The sequence below is a fragment of the Procambarus clarkii genome, chromosome 20 (assembly GCF_040958095.1).
Source record: "Procambarus clarkii isolate CNS0578487 chromosome 20, FALCON_Pclarkii_2.0, whole genome shotgun sequence".
In the NCBI taxonomy this organism is placed as follows: domain Eukaryota; kingdom Metazoa; phylum Arthropoda; class Malacostraca; order Decapoda; family Cambaridae; genus Procambarus; species Procambarus clarkii.
The window spans coordinates 15,178,228-15,204,659 of NC_091169.1; the positions used below are offsets into that span (position 1 = coordinate 15,178,228).

The following is a 26,432-nucleotide window of genomic DNA, read 5'->3' on the forward strand; positions in this document are numbered from 1 at the left end:
TGACCATTGTGACTGGTGGGAGGTTGACCACTGTGACTGGTGGGAGGTTGACCACTGTGACTGGTGGGTGGTTGACCATTGTGACTGGTGGGAGGTTGACCACTGTGACTGGTGGGTGGTTGACCACTGTGACTGGTGGGAGGTTGACCACTGTGACTGGTGGGAGGTTGACCACTGTGACTGGTGGGAGGTTGACCACTGTGACTGGTGGGAGGTTGACCACTGTGACTGGTGGGAGGTTGACCACTGTGACTGGTGGGTGGTTGACCACTGTGACTGGTGGGAGGTTGACCACTGTGACTGGTGGGAGGTTGGCCACTGTGACTGGTGGGAGGTTGACCACTGTGACTGGTGGGTGGTTGACCACTGTGACTGGTGGGAGGTTGACCACTGTGACTGGTGGGAGGTTGGCCACTGTGACTGGTGGGAGGTTGGCCACTGTGACTGGTGGGAGGTTGACCACTGTGACTGGTGGGTGGTTGACCAATGTGACTGGTGGGTGGTTGACCACTGTGACAGGTGGGTGGTTGACCATTGTGACTGGTGGGAGGTTGACCACTGTGACTGGTGGGAGGTTGACCAATGTGACTGGTGGGAGGTTGGCCACTGTGACTGGTGGGAGGTTGACCACTGTGACTGGTGGGAGGTTGGCCACTGTGACTGGTGGGAGGTTGGCCACTGTGACTGGTGGGAGGTTGGCCACTGTGACTGGTGGGAGGTTGACCACTGTGACTGGTGGGTGGTTGACCAATGTGACTGGTGGGTGGTTGACCAATGTGACTGGTGGGTGGTTGACCACTGTGACAGGTGGGTGGTTGACCATTGTGACTGGTGGGAGGTTGACCACTGTGACTGGTGGGTGGTTGACCACTGTGACTGGAGGGTGGTTGACCACTGTGACTGGTGGGTGGTTGACCACTGTGACTGGTGGGTGGTTGACTACTGTGGCTGGTGGGTGGTTGACCACTGTGACTGGTGGGTGGTTGACCACTGTGGCGGGTGTGAGGTTGACCACTGTGGCTGGTGCATTGTTGACCACTGTGGCTGGTGGGTGGTTGACCACTATGACTGTTGGGTGGTTGACCACTGTGACTGTGACTGGTTGGTGGTTGACCACTGTGAGTGGTGGGTGGTTGACGACTGTAACTGGTGGGTGGTTGACCACTGTGACTGATGGGTGGTTAACCACTGTGGATGGTTGGTGGTTGACCACTGTGACTGGTGGGTGGTTGACCACTGTGACTGGTGGGTGGTTGACCACTGTGGCTGTGACTGGTGGGTGGTACACCACTGTGACTGATGGGTGGTTGATCACTGTGACTATGACTAGTGGGTTGTTGACCACTGTGACTGATGGGTGGTTAACCACTGTGGATGGTTGGTGGTTGACCACTGTGACTGGTGGGTGGTTGACCACTGTGGCTGTGACTGGTGGGTGGTACACCACTGTGACTGATGGGTGGTTGATCACTGTGACTATGACTAGTGGGTGGTTGACCACTGTGACTGATGGGTGGTTAACCACTGTGGATGGTTGGTGGTTGACCACTGTGACTGGTGGGTGGTTGACCACAGTGGCTGGTGGGTAGTTGACCACTTTGACTGTGACTGGTGGGTGGTTGACCACTGTGACTGTGACTGGTGGGTAGTTGACCACCGTGTCTGGTGGGTGGTTGAGCACTGTGACTGGTAGGTGGTTGTCCACTGTGGCAGTGACTGGTGGGTGGTTGACCACTGTGGCTGTGACTGGTGGGTGGTTGTCCAATGTGACTGTGACTGGTGGGTGGTTGACCACTGTGGCTGTGACTGGTGGGTGGTTGACCACTGTGACTGGTTGGTGGATGACCACTGTGACTGATAGGTGGTTGACTATTGTGACTGTGACTGGTGGGTGGTTAACCACTGAGACTGTGACTGGTGGGTGGGTGACCACTGTGACTGTAACTGGTGGGTGGTTGACCAATGTGACTGTACCTGCTGGGTGGTTGACCACTGTGACTGGTGGGTGGTTGACCACTGTGACTTTGACTGGTGGGTGGTTGACTACTGTGACAGTGACTGGAGGGTGGTTGACCACTGTGGCTGTGACTGGTGGGTGGATGAACACTGTGGCTGTGACTGGTGGGTGGTTGACCACTGTGGCTGGTGGGTGGTTGACCACTGTGGCTGGTGTGTGACTGACCACTGTGACTGTGATTGGTGGGTGCTTGACCACTGTGACTGGTGAGTGGTTGACCACTGTGACTGGTGGGTGGTTGACCACTGTGACTGGTGGGTGGTTGACCACTGTGACTGGTGGGTGGTTGACCACTGTGGCTGGTGGGTGATTGACCACTGTTGCTGGAGGGTGGTAGACCACTGTGACTGGTGAGTGGTTGACCACTGTGACTGGTGGGTGGTTGACCACTGTGACTGGTGGGTGGTTGACCACTGTGGCTGGTGGGTGATTGACCACTGTTGCTGGAGGGTGGTAGACCACTGTGGCTGGTGGTTGGTTGACCACTGTGACTGTGACTGGTGGGTGGTTGACCACTGTGGCTGTGACTGGTGGGTGGTTGACCACTGTGACTGGTGGGTGGTTGACCACTGTGGCTGTGACTGGTGGGTGGTTGACAACTGTGACTTTGACTGGTGGGTGGTTGACCACTGTGGCTGGTGGTTGGTTGACCACTGTGACTGTGACTGGTGGGTGGTTGACCACTGTGGCTGTGACTGGTGGGTGGTTGACCACTGTGACTGGAGGGTGGTTGACCACTGTGACTGTGACTGGTGGGTGGTTGACCACTGTGACTGGAGGGTGGTTGACCACTGTGACTGTGACTGGTGGGTGGTTGACCACTGTGACTGTGACTGGTGGGTGGTTGACCACTGTGGCTGTAACTGGTGGGTGGTTGACCACTGTGGCTGTGACTGGTGGGTGGTTGACCACTGTGACTTGAGGGTGGTTGACCACTGTGGCTGTGACTGGTGGGCAGTTGACCACTGTGACTGTGATTGATCGGTGGTTGACCACTGTGACTGTGACTGGTGGGTGGTTGACCACTGTGACTGTGACTGGTGGGTGGTTGACAACTGTGGCTGTGACTGGTGGGCGGTTGACCACTGTGGATGTGACTGGTGGGTGGTTGACCCCTGTGACTGTGACTGGTGGGTGGTTGACCACTGTAGCTGTGACTGGTGAGTGGTTGACCACTGTGACTGTGACTGGTGGGTGGTTGACCACTGTAGCTGTGACCGGTGGGTGGTTGACCACTGTGACTGTGACTGGTGGGTGGTTGACCACTGTGACTGTGGCTGGTGAGTTGCTGACAACTGTGACTGTGACTGGTGGGTGGTTGACCACTGTGACTGTGGCTGGTGAGTTGCTGACAACTGCGACTGTGACTGGTGGGTGGCTGACCACTGTGACTGTGACTGGTGGGTGGTTGACCACTGTGGCTGGTGGGTGGTTGATCACTGTGGCTGGTGGGTGGTTGACCACTGTGGCTGTAGCTGGTGGGTGGTTGACCACTGTTGCTGTGACTGGTGGGTGGTTGACCACTGTGGGTGGTGGGTGGTTGACCACTGTAGCGGTGACTGGTGGGTGGTTGACCACTGTCGCTGTGACTGGTGGGTGGTTGACAACTGTAGCTGTGACTGGTGGGTGGTTGACCACTGTCGCTGTGACTGGTGGGTGGTTGACAACTGTAGCTGTGACTGGTGGGTGGTTGACCACTGTGACTGGTGGGTGGTTGACCAATGTGGCTGTGGCTGGTAGATGGTTGACCACTGGGACTGGTGGGTGGTTGACCACTGTGACTGTGACTGGTGGGTGGTTGACCACTGTGACTGTGACTGGTGGGTGGTTGACCACTGTGACTGTGACTGGTGGGTAGTTGATCACTGTGACTATGACTAGTGGGTTGTTGACCACTGTGACTGGTGGGTGGTTGACCACTGTGGCTGGTGGGTAGTTGACCACTTTGACTGTGACTGGTGGGTGGTTGACCACTGGGACTGTGACTGGTGGGTGGTTGACCACTGTGACTGGTGGGTGGTTGACCACTGTGACTGTGACTGGTGGGTGGTTGACCACTGTGACTGTGACTGGTGGGTAGTTGACCACTGTGACTGGTGGGTTGTTGTCCACTGTGACTGTGACTAGTGGGTGGTTGTCCACTGTGACTGTGACTGGTGGGTGGTTGACCACTGTGGCTGTGACTGGTAGGTGGTTGACCACTGTGACTGGTGGGTGGATGACCACTGTGACTGGTGGGTGGTTGACCATTGTGACTGTGACTGGTGGGTGGTTGACCACTGTGACTGTGACTGGTGGGTGGTTGACCACTGTGACTGGTGGGTGGGTGACCACTGTGACTGGTGGGTGGTTGACCATTGTGACTGTGACTGGTGGGTGGTTGACCACTGTGACTGTGACTGGTGGGTGGTTGACCACTGTGACTGGTGGGTGGGTGACCACTGTGACTGCAACTGGTGGGTGGTTGACCACTGTGACTGTAACTGCTGGGTGGTTGACCACTGTGACTTTGACTGGAGGGTGGATGAACACTGTGGCTGTCAATGGTGGGTGGTTGACCACTGTGGCTGGTGTGTGACTGACCACTGTGACTGTGATTGGTGGGTGCTTGACCACTGTGACTGGTGGGTGGTTGACCACTGTGACTGAGGGGTGGTTGACCACTGTGGGGTGGGTTATTGACCACTGTTGCTGGAGGGTGGTAGACCACTGTGGCTGGTGGGTGGTTGACCACTGTGACTGTGACTGGTTGGTGGTTGACCACTGTGGATGTGACTGGTGGGAGGTTGACCACTGTGGCTGGTGGGTGGTTGACCACTGTGGCTGTGATTGGTGGGTGGTTGACCACTGTGACTGTGATTGATCGGTGGATGACCACTGTGACTGTGACTGGTGGCTGGTTGACCACTGTGGCTGTGACTGGTGGGTGGTTGACGACTGTGACTGGTGGGTGGTTGACCACTGTGACTGTGACTGGTGGGTGGTTGACCACTGTGACTGTGACTGGTGGGTGGTTGACCACTGTGGCTGTGACTGGTGGGTGGTTGACCACTGTGACTGTGACTGGTGGGTGGTTGACCACTGTGGCTGTGACTGGTGGGTGGTTGACCAATGTGGCTGTGACTGGTGGGTGGTTGACCACTGTGGCTGTGACTGGTGGGTGGGTGACCACTGGGACTGTGACTGGTGGGTGGTTGACCACTGTAGCTGTGACTGGTGGGTGGTTGACCACTGTAGCTGTGACTGGTGGGTGGTTGACCACTGTGACTGTGACTGGTGGGTTGTTGACCACTGTGACTGTGACTGGTGGGTGGTTGACTACTGTGGCTGTGGCTGGTGGGTTGTTGACCACTGTAACTGGTGGGTGGTTGACCACTGTAGCTGTGACTGGTGGGTGGTTGACCACTGTGACTGTGACTGGTGGGTTGTTGACCACTGTGACTGTGACTGGTGGGTGGTTGACCACTGTGACTGTGGCTGGTGAGTTGCTGACCACTGTGACTGTGACTGGTGGGTGGCTGACCACTGTGACTGTGACTGGTGGGTGGGTGACCACTGTGACTGTGACTGGTGGGTGGGTGACCACTGTGGCTGTGGCTGGTGGGTGGTTGACCACTGTAACTGCTGGGTGGTTGACCACTTTGACTGGTGGGTGGTTGACAACTGTGACTAGTGGGTGGTTGACCACTGTGACCGGTGGGTGGTTGACCACTGTGACTGTGGTTGGTGGGTGGTTGACTACTGTGGCTGTGGCTGGTGGGTTGTTGACCACTGTAACTGGTGGGTGGTTGACCACTGTGACTGGTGGGTGGTTGACCACTGTAACTGGAGGGTGGATGATCACTGTGACTGGTGGGTGGTTGACCACTGTGACTGGTGGGTGGGTGACCACTGTGACCGGTGGGTGGTTGACCACTGTGACTCTGACTGGAGGGTGGTTCCACTGTGGCTGCTGCTGGTGGGTGGTTGACCACTGTGACTGTGACTGGTGGGTGGTTGACCACTGTGGCTGTAGCTGGTGGGTGGTTGACTAATGTGGCTGGTGGGTGGTTAACCACTGTGGCTGGTGGGTGGATGACCAATGTGGCTGTAGCTGGTGGGTTTTTGACCACTGTGGCTGTGACTGGTGGGTGGTTGACCACAGTGGCTGTGACTGGTGGGTGGTTGACCACTGTGGCTGGTGGGTGGTTGACCACTGTGGCTGTGGCTGGTGGGTGGTTGACCACTGTAACTGCTGGGTGGTTGACCACTGTGACTGGTGGGTGGTTGACAACTGTGACTGGTGGGTGGTTGACCACTGTGACCGGTGGGTGGTTGACCACTGTGACTGTGGCTGGAGGGTGGTACCATTTTCGCTGCTGCTGGTGGGTGGTTGACCACTGTGACTGTGACTGGTGGGTGGTTGACCACTGTGGATGTGGCTGGTGGGTGGTTGACCAATGTGGCTGGTGGGTAGTTGACCATTGTGGCTGGTGGGTGGTTGACCACTGTGGCTGTGACTGGTGGGTGGTTGACCACTGTGACTGTGATTGATCGGTGGTTGACCACTGTGGCTGTGACTGGTGGCTGGTTGACCACTGTGGCTGTGACTGGTGGGTGGCTGACCACTGTGGCTGGTGGGTGGTTGACCACTGTAGCGCTGACTGGTAGGTGGTTGACCACTGTGGCTGTGACTGGTGGGTGGTTGACCACTGTGGCTGGTGGGTGGTTGACCACTGTAGCGCTGACTGGTAGGTGGTTGACCACTGTGGCTGTGACTGGTGGGTGGTTGACCACTGTGGCTGGGTGGTGGTTGACCAATGTGGCTATAGCTGGTGGGTGGTTGACCACTGTGACTGCTGGGTGGTTGACTACAGTGACTATGACTGGTGGGTGGTTGACCACAGTGACTATGACTGGTGGGTGATTGACCACTGTGGCTTTGGCTGGTGAGTGGTTGACTACTGTGGCTGGTGGCTGGTTGACCACTGTGGCTGTGGCTGGTGGGTAGTTAACCACTGTGGCTGTAGCTGGTGGGTGGTTGGCTACTGTGGCTGGTGGCTGGTTGTCCACTGTGGCTGTGGCTGGTGGGTGGTTGGCTACTGTGGCTGTGGCTGGTGGCTGGTTGACCACTGTGGCTGTAGCTGGTGGGTGGTTGGGTACTGTGGTTGTGGCTGGTGGAATGTTGACAACTGTGGCGGGTGGGTGGTTAACCACTGTGACTGGCTGGTGGGTTGTTGACCACAGTGACTGGTGGGTGGTTGACCACTGTGGCTGTGGTTGGTGGATGGGTGACCACTGTGACTGGTGGGTGGTTGACCACTGTGGCTATTGCTGGTGGGTGGTTGACCACTGTGACTGTGAATAGTGGGTGGTTGACCACTTTGACTGGTGGGTGGTTGACCACTGTGACTGTGACTGGTGGGTGGTTGACTACTGTTATCTTGAGGTTATCTTGAGATGATTTCGGGGCTTTAGTGTCCCCGCGGCCCGGTCCTCGACCAGGCCTCCACCCCCAGGAAGCAGCCCGTGACAACTGACTAACACCCAGGTACCTATTTCACTGCTAGGTAACAGGGGCATAGGGTGAAAGAAACTCTGCCCATTGTTTCTCGCCGGCGCCTGGGATCGAACCCAGGACCACAGGATCACAAGTCGAGTGTGCTGTCCGCTCGGCCGACCGGCTCCCCGGTCGGATGACGCTACTGTGGCTATAGCTGGTGGGTGGTTGACCACTGTAACTGGTGGGTGGTTGACCACTGTGACTGGTGGGTGGTTGACCACTGTGGCTGGTGGGTGGTTGACCACTATGACCGGTGGGTGGTTGACCACTATGACCGGTGGGTGGTTGACCACTGTGGCTGTTACTATTGGATAGTTGACCACTGTGGCTGTGACTGGTGGGTGGTTGACCAATGTGGCTATAGCTGGTGGGTGGTTGACCACTGTCGCTGTGATTGGTGGGTGGTTGACCACTGTGGCTGGTGGGTTTTTGACCACTGTAACTGTCACTGGTGGGTGGTTGACCACTGTGGCTGTGACTGGTGGGTGGTTGACCACTGTGGCTGTGACTGATGGGTGGTTGACCACTGTGACTGGTGGGTGATTGACCACTGTAACTGTCACTGGTGGGTGGTTGACCACTGTGGCTGTGACTGGTGGGTGGTTGACCACTGTGGCTGTGACTGGTGGGTGGTTGACCAATGTGGCTGTGGCTGGTAGGTGGTTGACCACTGGGACGGGTGGGTTGTTGACCATTTTGACTGGGGGGTGGTTGACCACTGTGGATGGAGGATGGTTGACCACTGTGACTGGTGGGTGGTTGACCACTGTAGCTGGTGGGTGGTTGACCATTGTGACTGGTGGGTGGTTGACCACTGTGGCTGGTGGGTGGTTGAGCAATGTGGCTTTAGCTGGTGGGTGGTTGACCACTGTAACTGGTGGGTGGTTGACCACAGTGACTATGTTTGGTGGGTGTTTGACCACAGTGACTATGACTGGTAGGTGGTTTGGCACTGTGACTGTGACTAGTGGGTGGTTGACCACTGTGACTGTGAGTGGTGGGTGATTGACCACTGTGGCTGGTGGGTGGTTGAACACTGTGGCTGGTGGGTGGTTGACTACTGTGGCTGGTGGGTGGTTGACCACTGTGGCTGGTGGGTGGTTGACCACTGTGGCTGGTGGGTGGTTGACCACTGTGGCTGGTGGGTGGTTGACCACTGTGGCTGGTGGGAGGTTGACCACTGTGGCTTGTGGGTGGTTGAACACTGTGGCTGGTGGAATGTTGACCACTGTGGCTGGTGGGTGGTTGACTACTGTGGCTGTGGCTGGTGGGTGGTTGACCACGGTAACTGGTGGGTGGTTGACCACTGTGACTGGTGGGTGGTTGACCACTGTAACTGGTGGGTGGTTGATCACTGTGACTGGTGGTTGGTTGTCCACTGTGACTGGTGGGTGGGTGACCACTGTGACCGTATGGGTGGTTGACCACTGTATCTGTGATTGGAGGGTGGTTCCATTGTGGCTGCTGCTGGTGGGTGGTTGACCACTGTGACTGTGACTGGTGGGTGGTTGACCACTGTGGCTGTGGCTGGTGGGTGGATGACCAATGTGGCTGGTGGGTGGTTAACCACTGTGGCTGGTGGGTGGATGACTAATGTGGCTGTAGCTGGTGAGTTATTGACCACTGTGGCTGTGACTGGTGGGTGGTTGACCACAGTGGCTGTGACTGGTGGGTTGTTGATCTCTGTGGCTGGTGGGTGGTTGACCACTGTGGCTGTGGCTGGTGGGTGGTTGACCACTGTAACTGCTGGGTGGTTGACCACTGTGACTGGTGGGTGGTTGACAACTGTGACTGGTGGGTGGTTGACCACTGTGACCGGTGGGTGGTTGACCACTGTGACTGTGGCTGGAGGGTGGTACCATTTTCGCTGCTGCTGGTGGGTGGTTGACCACTGTGACTGTGACTGGTGGGTGGTTGACCACTGTGGATGTGGCTGGTGGGGTGGTTGACCAATGTGGCTGGTGGGTAGTTAACCATTGTAGCTGGTGGGTGGTTGACCACTGTGGCTGTGACTGGTGGCTGGTTGACCACTGTGGCTGTGACTGGTGGCTGGTTGACCACTGTGGCTGTGACTGGTGGGTGGCTGACCACTGTAGCTGGTGGGTGGTTGACCACTGTAGCTGTGACTGGTAGGTGGTTGACCAATGTTGACTGTGGCTGGTGGGTGGTTGACCACTGTGGCTGGGTGGTGGTTGACCAATGTGGCTATAGCTGGTGGGTGGTTGACCACTGTGACTGCTGGGTGGTTGACCACAGTGACTATGACTGGTGGGTGGTTGACCACAGTGACTATGACTGGTGGGTGGTTGACCACAGTGACTATGACTGGTGGGTGATTGACCACTGTGGCTTTGGCTGGTGAATGGTTGACTACTGTGGCTGGTGGCTGGTTGATCACTGTGGCTGTGGCTGGTGGGTAGTTGACCACTGTGGCTGTAGCTGGTGGGTGGTTGGCCACTGTGGCTGTGGCTGGTGGCTGGTTGACCACTGTGGCTGTGGCTGGTGGGTGGTTGGCTACTGTGGCTGTGGCTGGTGGCTGGTTGACCACTGTGGCTGTGGCTGGTGGAATGTTGACCACTGTGGCGGGTGGGTGGTTGACCACTGTGGCTGTGGCTGGTGGATGGTTGACCACGGTAACTGGTGGGTGGTTGACCACTGTGACTGGTGGGTGGTTGACCACTGTGGCTGGTGGGTGGTTGACCAATGCGGCTGTGGATGGTGGGTGGTTGAGCACTGTGGCTGGTGGGTGGTTGACTACTGTGGCTGTGGCTGGTGGGTGGTTGACCACGGTAACTGGTGGGTGGTTGACCACTGTGACTGGTGGGTGGTTGACCACTGTAACTGGTGGGTGGTTGATCACTGTGTCTGGTGGGTGGGTGACCACTGTGACCGTATGGGTGGTTGACCACTGTGGCTGTGGCTGGTGGGTGGTTGACCAATGTGGCTGGTGGGTGGTTAACCACTGTGGCTGGTGGGTGGATGACTAATGTGGCTGTAGCTGGTGAGTTATTGACCACTGTGGCTGTGAGTGGTGGGTGGTTGACCACAGTGGCTGTGACTGGTGGGTGGTTGATCACTGTGGCTGGTGGGTGGTTGACCACTGTGGCTGTGGCTGGTGGGTGGTTGACCACTGTAACTGCTGGGTGGTTGACCACTGTGACTGGTGGGTGGTTGACAACTGTGACTGGTGGGTGGTTGACCACTGTGACCGGTGGGTGGTTGACCACTGTGACTGTGGCTGGAGGGTGGTACCATTTTCGCTGCTGCTGGTGGGTGGTTGACCACTGTGACCGGTGGGTGGTTGACCACTGTGACTGTGGCTGGAGGGTGGTACCATTTTCGCTGCTGCTGGTGGGTGGTTGACCACTGTGACTGTGACTGGTGGGTGGTTGACCACTGTGGATGTGGCTGGTGGGTGGTTGACCAATGTGGCTGGTGGGTAGTTGACCATTGTGGCTGGTGGGTGGTTGACCACTGTGGCTGTGACTGGTGGGTGGGTGACCACTGTGACTGTGATTGATCGGTGGTTGACCACTGTGGCTGTGACTGGTGGCTGGTTGACCACTGTGGCTGTGACTGGTGGGTGGTTGACCACTGTAGCTGGTGGGTGGTTGACCACTGTAGCTGTGACTGGTAGGTGGTTGACCAATGTTGACTGTGACTGGTGGGTGGTTGACCACTGTGGCTGGGTGGTGGTTGACCAATGTGGCTATAGCTGGTGGGTGGTTGACCACTGTGACTGCTGGGTGGTTGACCACAGTGACTATGACTGGTGGGTGGTTGACCACAGTGACTATGACTGGTGGGTGGTTGACCACAGTGACTATGACTGGTGGGTGATTGACCACTGTGGCTTTGGCTGGTGAATGGTTGACTACTGTGGCTGGTGGCTGGTTGATCACTGTGGCTGTGGCTGGTGGGTAGTTGACCACTGTGGCTGTAGCTGGTGGGTGGTTGGCCACTGTGGCTGTGGCTGGTGGCTGGTTGACCACTGTGACTGCTGGGTGGTTGACCACAGTGACTTTGAATGGTGGGTGGTTGACCACAGTGACTATGACTGGTGGGTGATTGACCACTGTGGCTGGTGGCTGGTTGATCACTGTGGCTGTGGCTGGTGGGTAGTTGACCACTGTGGCTGTAGCTGGTGGGTGGTTGGCCACTGTGGCTGTGGCTGGTGGCTGGTTGACCACTGTGGCTGTGGCTGGTGGGTGGTTGGCTACTGTGGCTGTGGCTGGTGGCTGGTTGACCACTGTGGCTGTGGCTGGTGGAATGTTGACCACTGTGGCGGGTGGGTGGTTGACCACTGTGGCTGTGGCTGGTGGGTGGTTGACTACTGTGGCTGTGGCTGGTGGGTGGTTGACCACGGTAACTGGTGGGTGGTTGACCACTGTGACTGGTGGGTGGTTGACCACTGTAACTGGTGGGTGGTTGATCACTGTGTCTGGTGGGTGGGTGACCACTGTGACCGTATGGGTGGTTGACCACTGTGACTGTGATTGGAGGGTGGTTCCATTGTGGCTGCTGCTGGTGGGTGGTTGACCACTGTGACTGTGACTGGTGGGTGGTTGACCACTGTGGCTGTGGCTGGTGGGTGGTTGACCAATGTGGCTGGTGGGTGGTTAACCACTGTGGCTGGTGGGTGGATGACTAATGTGGCTGTAGCTGGTGAGTTATGACTATGGTGGGCAGCAACCCACTGCTGCCCACAGTGAGGCTGGTTCCCGCTTCTACCCACTTTGAGAATTATGCCCGCTGCTGACCACTCGGAGGCAAGAGGCTGGTGCCCGCTGCTGCACACATTGAGGCAGGAGGCTGCTGCCCACTTTGAGGCTGGAGGCTGGAACCCACTGCTAGCCACTTTGAGCTCGAGGCTGGTCCCCGCTGCTGCCCACTTTAAAGCAGGAGTCTGGTACCCGCTGCTGCGCACATTGAGGCTGGAGGCTGGTGCCAGCTGCGGCCCACATTGAGGCTGGAGGCTGGTGCCTGCTGCTGCCCACATTGAGGCTGGAGTCTGGTGCCCGCTGCTGCCCACATTGAGGCTAGAGGCTGGTGCCCGCTGCTGCCCACTTTGAGGCTGGAGGCTGGTGCCAGCTGCGGCCCACATTGAGGCTGGAGGCTGGTGCCTGCTGCTGCCCACATTGAGGCTGGAGTCTGGTGCCCGCTGCTGCCCACATTGAGGCTAGAGGCTGGTGCCCGCTGCTGCCCACTTTGAGGCTGGAGGCTGGTGCCCGCTTCTGCCCACTTTGAGGCTGGAGGCTTGTGCCTGCTACTGCCCACATTCGGGCTGGAGGTTGGTGCCCACTGCTGCCCACAGTGAGGCTGGTGCCCGCTGCTACCCACTTTCAGGCTGGTGCTTCCTACTGCCCACTTTGAGGCAGGAGGCTGGTGCCCGCTGCTGCCCACACTGAGGCTAGAGGTGGGTGCCCGCTGCTTCCCACAGTGAGGCTGGTGCCCGCTGCTGCCCACTTTGACTCAGGAGGCTGCTGCCCACTTTGAGACTGGAGGCTGGTGCCCGCTGCTGCCCACTTTCAGACTGGAGGCTGGTGCCCGCTGCTGCCCTCTTTGAGGCAGGAGTTTTGTGCCCGCTGCTGCCCACATTGGGGCTGGAGGCTGGTGCCCTCTGCTGCCCATTTTGAGCCTGGAGGCTGGTGCCTGCTGCTGCCCACTTTGAGCCTAAGGGCTGGTGCCCGCTGCTGACCACTTTGAGGCTGGTGGTTGGTGCCCGCTGCTGCCCACTTTGAGGCAGGAGGCTGGTACCCGCTGCTGCCCACTCTCAAACAGGAGGCTGATACCCACTTTGAGGCAGAAGGCTGCTGGCCGCTGCACTGGCCGCTGCTACCCAATTTGAGGCTGGTGCCCGTTGCTCCCCACTTTGAGGCAGGAGACTGGTGACAGCTGTTGACACCTTTGAGCCTGGAGGCTGGTGCCCACTTTGAGTTTGGAGGCTGGTGCCCGCTGCTGCCCACATTGAGCGTGGAGGCTGGTGCTCGTATCTGCCCACTTTGAGACTGGTGCCCACTTTGAAGCTGGAGACTGGTGCCCGATGTGGCCCACTTTGAGACTGGAAGCTGGTTCGCGCTGCTGCCCAATTTGAGGCGGGAGGCTGGTGCCCACTTTGAGGCTAGAGACTTGTGCCCGCAGCTGCCCACTTTGAGACTGGTGGCTGGTGTCCGCTGCTGCCCACTTTGAGGCAGGAGGCTGGTGCCCACTCTGAGGCTGGAGACTTGTGCCCACAGCTGCCCACTTTGAGACTGGTGGCTGGTGTCCGCTGCTGCCCACTTTGAGGCAGGAGGCTGGTGCCCACTTTGAGGCTAGAGACTTGTGCCCGCAGCTGCCCACTTTGAGACTGGTTGCTGGTGCCCGCTGCTGCCCACTTTGAGGCTGGTGCCCACTGATGCTCTTTTTGAGCCTGGAGACTGGTGCAAACTGCTGCCCACTTTGAGGCAGGAGGCTGGTGCCGACTTTGAGGCTGGAGACTTGTGTCCGCAGCTGCCCACTTTGAGACTGGTGGCTGGTGTCCGCTGCTGCCCACTTTGAGGCAGGAGGCTGGTGCCCACTTTGAGGCTGCAGGCTGGCGTGCGCGTTGCCGCCCACTTTAGGACTTGAGGCTGGTGCCAGCTGCTGCCCACTTTGAGGCTGGTGCCTGGTGTCCGCTGCTGCCCACTTTGAGGCAGAAGGCTGGTGCCTACTTTGAGGCAGGAGGCTGGTGCCTACTTTGAGGCTGGAGGCTGGTGCCCGCTGCTGCCCACTTTGAGGCTGGTGCCCACTGATGCTCATTTTGCGACGGGAGACTGGTTCAAACTGCTGCCCACTTTGAGGCAGGAGGCTGATGCCCAATTTGAGGCAGGAGGTTGTTGCCCGCTGCTGCCCACTTTGAGGCTGGAGACTGCTGCCCGCTGCCGCCCACTTAGAGAATTGAGGCTGGTTCCCGCTGCTGCCCACTTTGAGGCTGGTGCCCGCTGCTGCCCACATTGAGTCTGGAGGCTGGTGCTCACTGCTGCACAAGGTGAGGCTGGTGCCCGCTGCTACCCAATTTGAGGCTGGTGCCCGTTGCTCCCAACTTTGAGGCAGGAGACTGGTGACAGCTGTTGACACCTTTGAGCCTGGAGGCTTGTGCCCACTTTGAGGCTGGAGACTGGTGCCCCCCTGCTGCCCACTTTGAGACTTGAGGCTGGTGCCCGCTGCTGCCTACATTGAGGCTGGAGGCTGGTGCCCACTGCTGCCTAGAGTGAGGCTTTAGGCTGGTGCCCGCTGCTGGCCACAGTGAGGCTGGTGCCCGCTGATACCCAATTTGAGGCTGGTGCCCGTTGCTCCCCACTTTGAAGCTGGTGCTCACTTATGCCCACTTTGAGGCAGGAGGCTGGTGCCTGCTGTTGCCCACATTGAGGCTGGAGGGTGGTGCCTGCTGCTGCCCATATTGAGGCTAGAGGCGGGTGCCCGCTGCAGCCCACTTTGAGGTCAGAGGCCTCATGCCCACTTTGAGACTGGTGCCCACTGATGCCCACTTTGAGGCTGGAGAATGGTGCCCGCTGCTGCCCACTTTGAGACTGGAGGCTCGTGCCCGCTGCTGCCCATTTTGAGGCAGGAGACAGGTGCCCACTGCTACCAACTTTGATGCAGGAGGCTGTGCCCACTTTGAGGCTGGAGGCTGGTGCTCGCTGCTGCCCACTTTGAAGCTGGTGCCCACTGATGCCCACTTTGAGGAAGGAGGCTGGTGCCCGCTGCGGCCCACTTTGAGGCTGGTGGTTGGTGCCCGCTGCTGCCCACTTTGAGGCTGGTGGTTGGTGCCCGCTGCTGCCCACTTTGAGGCAGGAGGCTGGTACCCGCTGCTGCCTACTCTCAAACAGGAGGCTTATACCCACTTTGAGGCAGAAGGCTGCTGGCAGCTGCTGCCCACTTTGAGTTTTTAGGCTGGTGCCCGCTGCTGCCCACTCTGAGCGTGGAGGTTGGTGCCTACTTTGAGGCTGGTGGCCGCTGCTGCCCACTTTGAGACTGGTGCCCACTGATGCTCATTTTGAGACTGGAGACTGGTGCAAACTGTTGCCCACTTTGAGGCAGGAGGCTGGTCCCACTTTGAGGCTGGAGACTAGTGCCCGCAGCTGCCCACTTTGAGACTGGTGGCTGGTGTCCGCTGCTGCCCACTTTGAGGCAGGAGGCTGGTGCCCACTTTGAGGCTGGAGGCTGGTGCGCGCTAATGCCCACTTTGAGGCAGGTGCCCGCTTTGAAGCACCGCTTTGACGGTGGTGCCCGCTGCTGATCACTTTGAGACTGGTGCCCACTGATGCTCATTTTGAGCCTGGAGACTGGTGCCCACTGCTGCCCACCTTGAGGCAGGAGGCTGCTGCCCACTTTGAGCGTCGAGGCTAGTGCTCGCTGCTGCCCACTTTGAGGCTGCTGCCCACTGATGCCCACTTTGAGGCTGGAAACTGGTGCCCGCTGCCGCTCACTTTGAGACTTGAGGCTGGTGCCAGCTGCTGCCCACTTTGAGGCTGGTGGCTGGTGTCCGCTGCTGCCCACTTTGAGGCAGGAGGCTGGTGCCCACTTTGAGGCTGGAGGCTGGTGCCCACTGCTGCCCACTTTGAGGCTGGAGGCTGGTGCCCACTGCTGCCCAGAGTGAGGCTGGAGGCTGGTGCCCGCTGCTGCCCACAGTGAGGCTGGTGCCCGCTGCCACCCAATTTGAGGCTGGTCCCCGTTGCTCCCCACTTTGAGGCTGGAAACTGGTGCCCGCTGTCGCTCACTTTGAGACTTGAGGCTGGTGCCAGCTGCTGCCCACTTTGAGGCTGGTGGCTGGTGTCCGCTGCTGCCCACTTTGAGGCAGGAGGCTGGTGCCCACTTTGAGGCTGGAGGCTGGTGCCCGCTGCTGCCCACTTTGAGGCTGGTGCCCACTGATGCTCATTTTGAGCCTGGATACTGGTGCCTACTGCTGCTCACTTTGAGGCAAGAGGCTGGTGCCAGCTGCTGCCCACTTTGAGGCTGGTGGCTGGTGTCTGCTGCTGCTCACTTTGAGGCAGGCGGCTGGTGCCCACTTTGAGGCTGGAGGCTGGTGCCCGCTGCTGCCCACTTTGAGGCTGGTGCCCACTGATGCCCACTTTGAGGCTTCACACTGGTGCCCGCTGTGCCCACTTTGAGACTGGAGGTTGGTGCCTGCTGCTGCCTACTTTGAGGCAGGAAACTGGTGCCCACCGTTGCTCACTTTGAGGCAGGAGGCTGGTGCCTGCTGCTGCCCACTTTGAAGCAGGAGGCTGATGCCCAATATGAGGCAGGAGGTTGTTGCCCGCTGCTGCCCACTTTGAGGCTGGTGGCTGGTGCCTGCTGCTGCCGACTTTAAGACAGGAAGCTGGTGCTCGCTATCGCCCACTTTGAGGCTGGTGCCCACTTTGAGGCTGGAGACTGGTGCCCGCTGCCGCCCACTTAGAGACTTGAGGCTGGTTCCCGCTGCCGCCCACTTTGAGGCTGGTGCCCACTGCTGCCCACATTCAAGCTGGAGACTGGTGTTCACTGCTGCACACGGTGAGGCTGGAGGCTGGTGCCTGCTGCTGCCCACAGTGAAGCTGGTGCCCGCTGCTACCCAATTTGAGGCTGGTGCTCATTGCTCCCCACTTTGAGGCAGGAGGCTGGTGCCCGGTGCTGCCCACTTTGAAGCAAGAGGCTGATGCCCGCTAATGACACCTTTGAGCCTGGAGGCTGGTGCCCACTTTGAGGCTGGAGACTGGCGCCCCCCTGCTGCCCACTTTGAGACTTGAGGCTGGTTCCCGCTGCTGCCCACTTTGAGGCTGGAGGCTGGTGCCCGCTGCTGCCTACATTGAGGCTGGAGGCTGGTGCCCACTGCTGCCCAGAGTGAGGCTGGAGGCTGGTGCCCGCTGCTGCCCACAGTGAGGCTGGTGCCCGCTGCCACCCGATTTGAGGCTGGTCCCCGTTGCTCCCCACTTTGAGGCTGGAGGCTGCTGCCCGCTGCTTGCCGAGTTTGATGTTGGAGACTGGTGCCGGCTGCTGCCCACTTTGAAGCTGGTGCTCACTTATGCCCACTTTGAGGCAGGAGGCTGGTGCCCGTTGCTGCTCACTTTGAGTCAGGTGCCCGCTGCGGCCCACATTGAGGCTGGTGGCTGGTGCCTACTGCTGCCCATATTGAGGCTAGAGGCGGGTGCCCGCTGCAGCCCACTTTGAGGTTGGAGGCCTCATGCCCACTTTGAGGCTGGTGCCCACTGATGCCCACTTTGAGGCTGGAGAATGGTGCCCGCTTCTGCCCACTTTGAGACTGTAGGCTGGTGCCCGCTGCTGCCCACTTTGAGGCAGGAGACTGGTGCCCACAGCTACCAACTTTGATGCAGGAGGCTTGTGCCCACTTTGAGGCTGGAGGCTGGTGCTCGCTGCTGCCCACTTTGAAGCTAGTGCCCACTGATGCCCACTAATGCCCACTTTGAGGAAGGAGGCTGGTGCCCGCTGCTGCCCACTTTGATGCTGGAGGCTTCTGCCCACTGCTTCCCACTTTTAGGTTGGAGACTGGTGCCGGCTGCTGCCTACTTTGAAGCTGGTGCTCACTGATGCCCACATTGAGGCTGTAGGCTGGTGCCTGCTGCTGCCCACATTGGGGATGGAGTCTGGTGCCCGCTGCTTCCCACATTGAGGCTGGAGCCCGATGCTGCCCACTTTGGGGCTGGAGGCTGGTGCCTGCTACTGCCCACATTGGGGCTGGAGGTTGGTGCCCACTGCTGCCCACATTGAGGCTGGAGCCCGATGCTGCCCACTTTGAGGCTGGAGGCTGGTGCCTGCTACTGCCCTCATTGGGGCTGGAAGTTGGTGCCCACTGCTGCCCACAGTGAGGCTGGTGCCCGCTGCTAACCACTTTCAGGCTGGTTCCTCCTGCTGCCCACTTTGAGGCAGGAGGCTGGTGCCCGCTGCTGCCCACACTGAGGCTAGAGGTGGGTGCCCGCTGCTTCCCACAGTGAGGCTGGTGCCCGCTGCTGCCCCTTTGACTCAGGAGGCTGCTGCCCACTTTGAAGCTGGAGGCTGGTGCCCGCTGCTGCCCACTTTGAGGCAGGAGTTTGGTGCCCGCTGCTGCCCACATTGAGGCTGCAGGCTGGTGCCCGCTGCTTCCCACTTTGAGCCTGGAGGTTGGTCCCTGCTGCTGCCCACTTTGAGCCTAAAGGCTGGTGCCCTCTGCTGCCCATTTTGAGCCTAAAGGCTTGTGTCCGCTGCTGCTCACATTGAGGCAGGAGGCTGGTGCCCGCTCCTTCCCACTTTGAGCCTGGAGGCTGGTCCCTGCTGCTGCCCAATTTGAGCCTAAAGGCTGGTGCCCGCTGCTGACCACTTTGAGGCTGGTGGCTGGTGCCCGCTGCTGCCCACTTTGAGGCAGGAGGCTGGTACCCGCTGCTGCCCACTCTCAAGCAGGAGGCTGATACCCACTTTGAGGCAGAAGGCTGCTGGCCGCTGCTGCCCACTTTGAGTTTGGAGGCTGGTGCCCGCTGCTGCCCACTCTGAGCGTGGAGGCTGGTGCTCGAGTCTGCCCACTTTGAGACTGGTGCCCACTTTAAGGCTGGAGACTGGTTCCCGCTGTTGCCCACTTTGAGGCAGGAGGCTGGTGCCCACTTTGAGGCTGGTGCCCGCTGCTGCCCACTTTGAGGCTGGTGCCCACTGATGGTCATTTTGAGCCTGGAGACTGGTGCAAACTGTTGCCCACTTTGAGGCTGGAGGCTGGCGTGCGCGTTGCCACCCACTTTGAGACTGGTGGCTGGTGTCCGCTGCTGCCCACTTTGAGGCAGGAGGTTGGTGCCTACTTTGAGGCTGGAGGCTGGTGGCCGCTGCTACCCACTTTGAGACTGGTGCACACTGATGCTCATTTTGAGCCTGGAGACTGGTGCAAACTGTTGCCCACTTTGAGGCAGGAGGCTGGTGCCTCTTTGAGGCTGGAGACTAGTGCCCGCAGCTGCCCACTTTGAGACTGGTGGCTGGTGTCTGCTGCTGCCCACTTTGAGGCAGGAGGCTGGTGCCCACTTTGAGGCTGGAGGCTGGTGCGCGCTAATGCCCACTTTGAGGCAGGTGCCCGCTTTGAAGCACCGCTTTGACGGTGGTGCCCGCTGCTGACCACTTTGAGACTGGTGCCCACTGATGCTCATTTTGAGCCTGGAGACTGGTGCCCACTGCTGCCCACTTTGAGGCAGGAGGCTGCTGCCCACTTTGAGCGTCGAGGCTAGTGCTCGCTGCTGCCCACTTTGAGGCAGCTGCCCACTGATGCCCACTTTGAGGCTGGAAACTGGTGCCCGCTGCCGCTCACTTTGAGACTTGAGGCTGGTGCCAGCTGCTGCCCACTTTGAGGCTGGTGGCTGGTGTCCGCTGCTGCCCACTTTGAGGCTGGAGGCTGGTGCCCACTTTGAGGCTGGAGGCTGGTGCCCGCTGCTGCCCACTTCGAGGCTGGTGCCCACTGATGCTCATTTTGAGCCTGGATACTGGTGCCTGCTGCTGCTCACTTTGAGGCAGGAGGCTTGTGCCCACTTTGAGACTGGAGGCTGGTGACCGCTACTACCCTCGTTGAGGCAAGTAGCTGGTGCCCGCTGCTGCTTACTTTGAGGCTGGTGCCCACTGATGCTCACTTTGAGGCTACACACTGGTGCCCGCTGTGCCCACTTTGAGACTGGAGGTTGGTGCCTGCTGCTGCCTACTTTGAGACAGGAAACTGGTGCCCACCGTTGCTCACTTTGAGGCAGGAGGCTGGTTCCTGCTGCTGCCCACTTTGAAGCAGGAAACTGATGCCCAATTTGAGGCAGGAGGTTGTTGCCCGCTGCTGCCCACTTTGAGGCTGGTGGCTGGTGCCTGCTGCTGCCGACTTTAAGACAGGAGGCTGGTGCTCGCTACCGCCACCTTTGAGGCTGGTGCCCACTTTGAGGCTGGAGACTGGTGCCCGCTGCCGCCCACTTAGAGACTTGAGGCTGGTTCCCGCTGCTGCCCACTTTGAGGCTGGTGCCCGCTGCTGCCCACATTGAGGCTTTAGGCTGGTGCTCACTGCTGCACACGGTGAGGCTGGAGGCTGGTGCCTGCTACTGCCCACAATGAGGCTGGTGCCCGCTGCTACCCAATTTGAGGCTGGTGCCCGTTGCTCCCCACTTTGAGGCCGGAGGCTGGTGCCCGGTGCTGCCCACTTTGAAGCAAGAGGCTGATGCCCGCTGCTGACATATTTGAGCCTGGAGGCTGGTGCCCACTTTGAGGCTGGAGACTGGTGCCTCCCTGCTGCCCACTTTGACACTTGAGGCTTGTTCCCGCTGCTGCCCACTTTGAGGCTGGAGGCTGGTGCCCGCTGCTGCCTACATTGAGGCTGGAGGCTGGTGCCCACTGCTGCCCAGAGTGAGGCTGGAGGCTGGTGCCCGCTGCTGCCCACAGTGAGGCTGGTGCCCGCTGCCACCCAATTTGAGGCTGGTGCCCGCTGCTCCCCACTTTGAGGCTGGAGGCTGCTGCCCGCTGCTGCAGAGTTTGATGTTGGAGACTGGTGCCGGCTGCTGCCCACTTTGAAGCTGGTGCTCACTTATGCCCACTTTGAGGCAGGAGGCTGGTGCCCGGTGCTGCTCACTTTGAGTCAGGTGCCCGCTGCGGCCCACATTGAGGCTGGTGGCTGGTGCCTGCTGCTGCCCATATTGAGGCTTGAGGCGGGTGCCCGCTGCTGCCCACTTTGAGGCTGGAGGCTGGTGACCGCTGCTGCCCACATTGAGGCTGGAGGCGGTGCCTGCTGCTGCCCACAGTAAGGCTGGTGCCCGCTTCTACCCACTTTGAGGCTGGTGCCCGCTGCTGCCCACTTTGAGGCAGGAGGCTGGTGCCCACTGCTGCCCACAGTGAGGCTGGTGCCCGCTGCTACCCACTTACAGGCTTATGCCCGCTTCTGCCCACTTTGAGGCTGGAGGCTGGTGCCCGCTGCTACCCACTTACAGGCTTATGCCCGCTTCTGCCCACTTTGAGGCTGGAGGCTGGTGCCCGCTGTTGCCTCACATTGAGGCTGGAGGCTGCATAGTGCCTGCTGCTGACCACAGTGAGGCTGGTGCCCGCTGCTACCCACTTTGAGGCTCTTGCCCGCAGCAGCCCATTTTGAGGCAGGAGGCTGGTACCCCCTGCTGCCCACATTGAGGCTAAAGGCTGGTGAACGCTGCTTCCCACAGTGAGGCTGGTGCCCGCTGCTGCCCACTTTGAGGCAGGAGGCTGCTGCCCACTTTGAGGCTGGAGGATGGTGCCCGCTGCTGCCCACTTTCAGCCAGGAGGCTGGTGCCCGCTGCTGCCCATTTTGAGGCAGGAGTTTGGTGCCCGCTTTTGCCCACATTGAGGCTGGAGGCTGGTGCACTCTGCTGCCCACTTTGAGCCTAAATGCTGGTTTGCGCTGCTGCCCTCTTTGAGGCTGGTGGCTGGTGCCCGCTGCTGCCCACTTTGAGGCAGGAGACTGGTGCCTGCTGCTGCCCACTTTGAGGCAGGAGACTGGTGCCCACTTTGAGGCACTTTGAGGCTGGAGGCTGCTGCCCACTTTGAGGGTGGCGACTGGTGCCGGCTGCTGCGCATTTTGATGCTGGTGCTCACTGATGCCCACTTTGAGGCAGAAGGTTGGTGCCCGTTGCTGCCCACATTGAGGCAGAAGGCTGGTGCCCGTTGCTGCCCACATTGCGGCGGGAGGCTGCTGCCCGCTGCTGCCCTCTTTGAGGCTGGAGGCTGGTTCCCGCTGCTGCCCTCTTTGAGGCTGGAGGCTGGTTCCCACTGCTGTCCGCTGCAGCCCACAATGAGGCTGGAGCCCGCTGCTGCCCACTTTGAGGCTGGAAGCTGGTTCCTGCTGCTGCCCTCTTTGAGGCTGGAGGCTGGTGCACGCTGCTACCCACATTGAAACTGGTGGCTGCATGGTGCCTGCTGCTGCCCAGAATGGGGCTGGTGCCCGCTGCTACCCACTTTGAGGCTGGTGCCCGCAGCTGCCCACTTTGAGGCAGGAGGCTGCTGTCCGCTGCTGCCCACATTGAAGCTAGAGGCTGGTGCCAGCTGCTTCCCACAGTGAGGCTGGTGACTGCCGCTGCTGCCCACTTTGAGGCAGGAGGCTGCTGCCCACTTTGAGTCTGGAGGCTGGTACCCGCTGCTGCCCGCTTTGAATCTGGAGGCTGGTGCCCGCTGCTGCCTACTTTAAGCCTGGAGGCTGGTGGCCGCTGCTCCCCACTTTGAGGCAGGAGGTTGATGCCCGCTGCTGCCCACTTTGAAGCAGGAGACTGATGCCCACTTTGAGGCAGGAGGTTGGTACCCACTACTGCCCACTTTGAGGCTGGTGCCCACTGATGCCCATTTTGAGGCTAGAGACTGGTGCCCGCTGCCCCCTCTTTGAGACTTGAGGCTGGTGCGCGCTGCTGCCCCCTTTTGAGGCTGGGGGCTGTGCCAACTGTTGCCCACTTTGAGGCAGGGGGCTGGTGCCCACTTGGAGGCTGGTGTCCGCTGCTTCCCACTTTGAGGCTGGTGCCAACTTTGAGGCTGGTGCCCACTGCTGCCGACCTTGAGGCTGGTGCCCACTGATGCTCATTTTGAGCCAGGAGACTGGTGCCCGCTGCTGCCCACTTTGAGGTAAGAGGCTGGTGCCCGCAGCTGCCCACATTGAGGCTGGAGACTGGTGCTCGCTGCTGCCCACTTTGAGGCAGGAGGCAGGTGCCCACTATGAGGCATGAGACTTGTGCCCGCTGCTGCCCCCTTTGAGACTGGAGGCTGGTGCCCGCTGCTGCCCACTTTGAGGCAGGAGGCTGGTGCCCACTTTGAGGCTTCAGGCTGGTGCCCGCTGCTGTCCACTTTGAGGCTAGTATCTGGTGCCCGCTGCTGCCCACTGATGCCCACTTTGAGGCAACAGACTGGTGCTTGCTGTGCCCACTTTGAGACTGGAGGCTGGTGCCCGCTGCTGCCATCTCTGAGGCAGTAGACTGGTGCCAATTTTGAGGTTAGAGGCTGGTACCCGCTGCTACCAACTTTGAGGATGGAGGCTGGTGCCCGCTGCTGCCCACTTTGAGGCTGGAGGCTAGTGCCCGCTGGTGTCCACTTTGAGGCTGGAGGCTGGTGCCCGCTGCTGCCCACTTTGAGGCTGGAGGCTGGTTCCCACTTTGAGGCTGTAGGTTGGTGCCCGCTGCTGCCCACATTGAAGCTATTGCCATCTGATGCCCACAGTGAGGCTGGAGGCTGGTGCCCGCTGCTGAACACTTTGAGGCTGAGGGCTGGTGCCCGCTGCGGTCCACTTTGAGGCTGGAGGCTGGTTCCCGCTGCAGCCCACTTTGAGGCTAGAGGCTGGTGCCCGCTGCTGGCCACATTGAGGCTGGAGGCTGGTGCCCGCTGCTGCCCACTTTCAGGCTGGAGGCTGGTTGATACCTGGTTGAGGCTGGACGCTGCCCACTTGGAGGCAGGAGTGTGGTACCCGCTGCTGCCCACATTTAGGCTGGAGGCCGGTGCCCGCTGCTGCTCACTTTTAGCCTAAAGGCTGGTGCCCGCTGCTACCCAATATGAAGCTGGTGGCTGGTGCCCACGGCTGCCCACTTTGAGGCACGAAGCTGGTGCCCGCTGCTGCCAACTTTGAGCCTGGAGGCTCATGCCCGCTGCTGCCCACTTTGAACCTAAAGGCTGGTGCCCGCTGCTGCCGACTCTGGGGTAGGAGGCTGGTGCTCGCTGCTGCCCACTTTGAGGCTGGTGCCCACTGATGCTCAATTTGAGCCTGGAGACTGGTGCCCGGTGCTGCCCACTTTGAGGCAGGAGGCTGGTGATCACTTTGAGGCTGGAGGCTGGTGCCCGCTGCTGCCCACTTTGAAGCTGGTGCCCACTGGTGCTCATTTTGAGCTTGGAGACTGATGCCCGGTGCTGCCCACTTTGAGGCAGGAGGCTGGTGACCACTTTGAGGTGGGAGACTAGTGCCCGCTGCTGCCCACTTTGAAGCTAGAGGCTAGTGCCTGCTGCTGCCCACTTTGAGGCTAGTGGCTTGCGCCCGCTGCTGCTCACTTTGAGACTGGTGCCCACTGATGCCCACATTGAGGCTGCAGACTTGTGCCCACTTTGCCCACTTGGTGACTAGAGGCTGGTGCCCGCTGCTGCCCACTTTGAGCCAGGAGGCTGGTGCCCGTTGCTGCCAACTTTGAGCCTAAAGGCTGGTGCCCGCTGCTGCCCACTTTGAGGCTGGTGGCTGGTTCCCGCTGTTGCCCACTTTGAGGCAGGAGGCTGGTGCCCGTTGCTGCAGACTCTGAGGCTGGTGCCCACTGATGCCCAGTTTGAGGCTGGAGGCTGGTACCCACTTTGAGGATGGAGGCTGTTGCCCCCTGCTGCCCACTTTGAGCCTGGAGGCTGGTGGCCGCTGCTGCCAACTTTGAGCCTAAAGGCTGGTGCCCGCTGCTGCCCACTTTGAGGCTGGTGGCTGGTGCCCGCTGTTGCCCACTTTGAGGCAGGAGGCTGGTGCCCGCTGCCGCCCACTTTGAGGCTGGTGCCCACTGATACCCACTATGAGGCTGGAGGCTGGTACCCACTTTGAGGCTGGAGGCTGGTGCCCGCTGCTGCCCACTTTGAGGCTGGAAGCTGGTGCCCGCTGCTGCCCACTTTGAGGCTGGTGCCCACTGGTGCCCACTTTGAGGCAGGAGGCTGGTACCCACTTGGAGGCTGGTGCCCACTGCTGCCCACATTGAGGCTGGAGGCTAGTGCCCACTTTGAGACTGGAGGCTGGTGCCCGCTGCTGTCCACTTTGAGGCTGGAGGCTGGTTTTCGCTGCTGCCCACTTTGAGGCTGGAGGCTGGTGCCCGCTGCTGGCCACATTGAGGCTGGAGGCTGGTGCCCGCTGCTGCCCACTTTCAGGCTGGAGGCTGGTTGATACCTGGTTGAGGCTGGGCGCTGCCCACTTTGAGGCAGGAGTCTGGTGCCCGCTGCTGCCCACATTGAGACTGGAGGCTGGTGTCCGCTGCTGCTTAATTTGAGCCTAAAGGCTGGTGCCCGCTGCTGCCACCTTTGAGGCTGGTGGCTGGTGCCCACTGCTGCCCAATTTGAGCCTTAAGGCTGGTGCCCGCTGCTGCCCACTTTGAGGTTGGAGGCTGGTGCCCACTTTGTGGCTGGTGCCCAGTCATACCCACTTTGAGGCTGGAGACTGATGCCCGCTGCTGCCCACGTTGAGACCGAAGGCTGGTGCCAGCTCCTGCCCACTTTAAGGCAGGAGACTGGTGCCTGCTGCTGCCCACTTTGAGGCAAGAGGCTGGTGCCAACTTTGAGGCTTGAGACTGGTGCCATCTGCGGCCCACTTTGAGGCTGGTGCCCACTGATGCCAACTTTGAGGGAGGAGGCTGGTGCCCACTGCTACCCACTTTGTGGAAGGAGGCTGGAGCCTGCTACTGCCCACTTTGAGGCTGGAGGCTGGTTCCCGCTGCTACCCACTTTGAGGCTGGTGCCCGCTGCTGCCCACTTTGAGGCAGGAGTTTGGTGCCCGCTGCTGCCCACATTGAGCCTAAAGGCTGGTTTCCGCTGCTGCCCACTTTGAGGCTGGTGGCTGGTGCCCACTGCTGCCCACTTTGAGGCAGGAGGCTGGTCCCCGCTACTGCCCAATTTGGGCCTGGAGGCTGATGCCTGCTGCTGCCCACTTTGAGCCTAAAAGCTGGTGCCCGCTGCTGCCCACTTTGAGGATGCTGGCTGGTGCCCGCTGCTGCCCACTTTGAGGCAGGAGGCTGGTACCCGCTGCTATCCACTTCCAAGCAGGAGGCTGAAGCCCATTTTGAGCCTGGAGGCTGGTGCCCGCTGCTGCCCACTTTGAGCGTCGTGGCTGGTGCCCACTGATGCCCACTTTGAGGCTGGAGATTGTTGCCCGATGCCGCCCACTTTGAGATTTGAGGCTGGTGCCAGCTGCTGCCCATTTTTAGGCTGGTGCCTGGTGTC

General features: G+C 60.0%; 5 protein-coding genes across 5 annotated transcripts; all 5 read right to left on the reverse strand.

Moving 5' to 3' along the window:
• Positions 1-13,394: 13,394 nt before the first annotated feature.
• LOC123755231 (uncharacterized) lies at positions 13,395-14,531 on the reverse strand. Its single transcript, XM_045737682.1, has one exon. It carries the CDS (start codon positions 14,529-14,531, stop codon positions 13,395-13,397), a length of 1,137 nt encoding a protein of 378 aa, XP_045593638.1.
• A 251-nt stretch (positions 14,532-14,782) lies between these two features.
• Positions 14,783-18,180, reverse strand: LOC123755235 (mucin-19-like). The gene is made up of 5 exons (XM_045737684.2): positions 18,011-18,180; positions 17,160-17,637; positions 16,718-17,025; positions 15,517-16,434; positions 14,783-15,392 (listed from the first exon to the last, which is right to left on the reverse strand). The coding sequence occupies exons 1-5, from the start codon at positions 18,178-18,180 to the stop codon at positions 14,783-14,785; spliced, it is 2,484 nt and encodes an 827-aa protein (XP_045593640.2).
• Positions 18,181-19,360: 1,180 nt separating this feature from the next.
• LOC138366714 (mucin-19-like) lies at positions 19,361-21,252 on the reverse strand. The gene is made up of 3 exons (XM_069327988.1): positions 21,146-21,252; positions 20,216-21,043; positions 19,361-19,967 (listed from the first exon to the last, which is right to left on the reverse strand). Exons 1-3 carry the CDS (start codon positions 21,250-21,252, stop codon positions 19,361-19,363), a joined length of 1,542 nt encoding a protein of 513 aa, XP_069184089.1.
• A 222-nt stretch (positions 21,253-21,474) lies between these two features.
• LOC123755236 (uncharacterized) lies at positions 21,475-22,419 on the reverse strand. The gene has a single exon (XM_045737685.2). It carries the CDS (start codon positions 22,417-22,419, stop codon positions 21,475-21,477), a length of 945 nt encoding a protein of 314 aa, XP_045593641.2.
• Positions 22,420-23,075: 656 nt separating this feature from the next.
• Positions 23,076-24,362, reverse strand: LOC138366715 (uncharacterized). The gene is made up of 2 exons (XM_069327989.1): positions 24,142-24,362; positions 23,076-23,973 (listed from the first exon to the last, which is right to left on the reverse strand). Exons 1-2 carry the CDS (start codon positions 24,360-24,362, stop codon positions 23,076-23,078), a joined length of 1,119 nt encoding a protein of 372 aa, XP_069184090.1.
• Between the last annotated feature and the right edge of the window lie 2,070 nt (positions 24,363-26,432).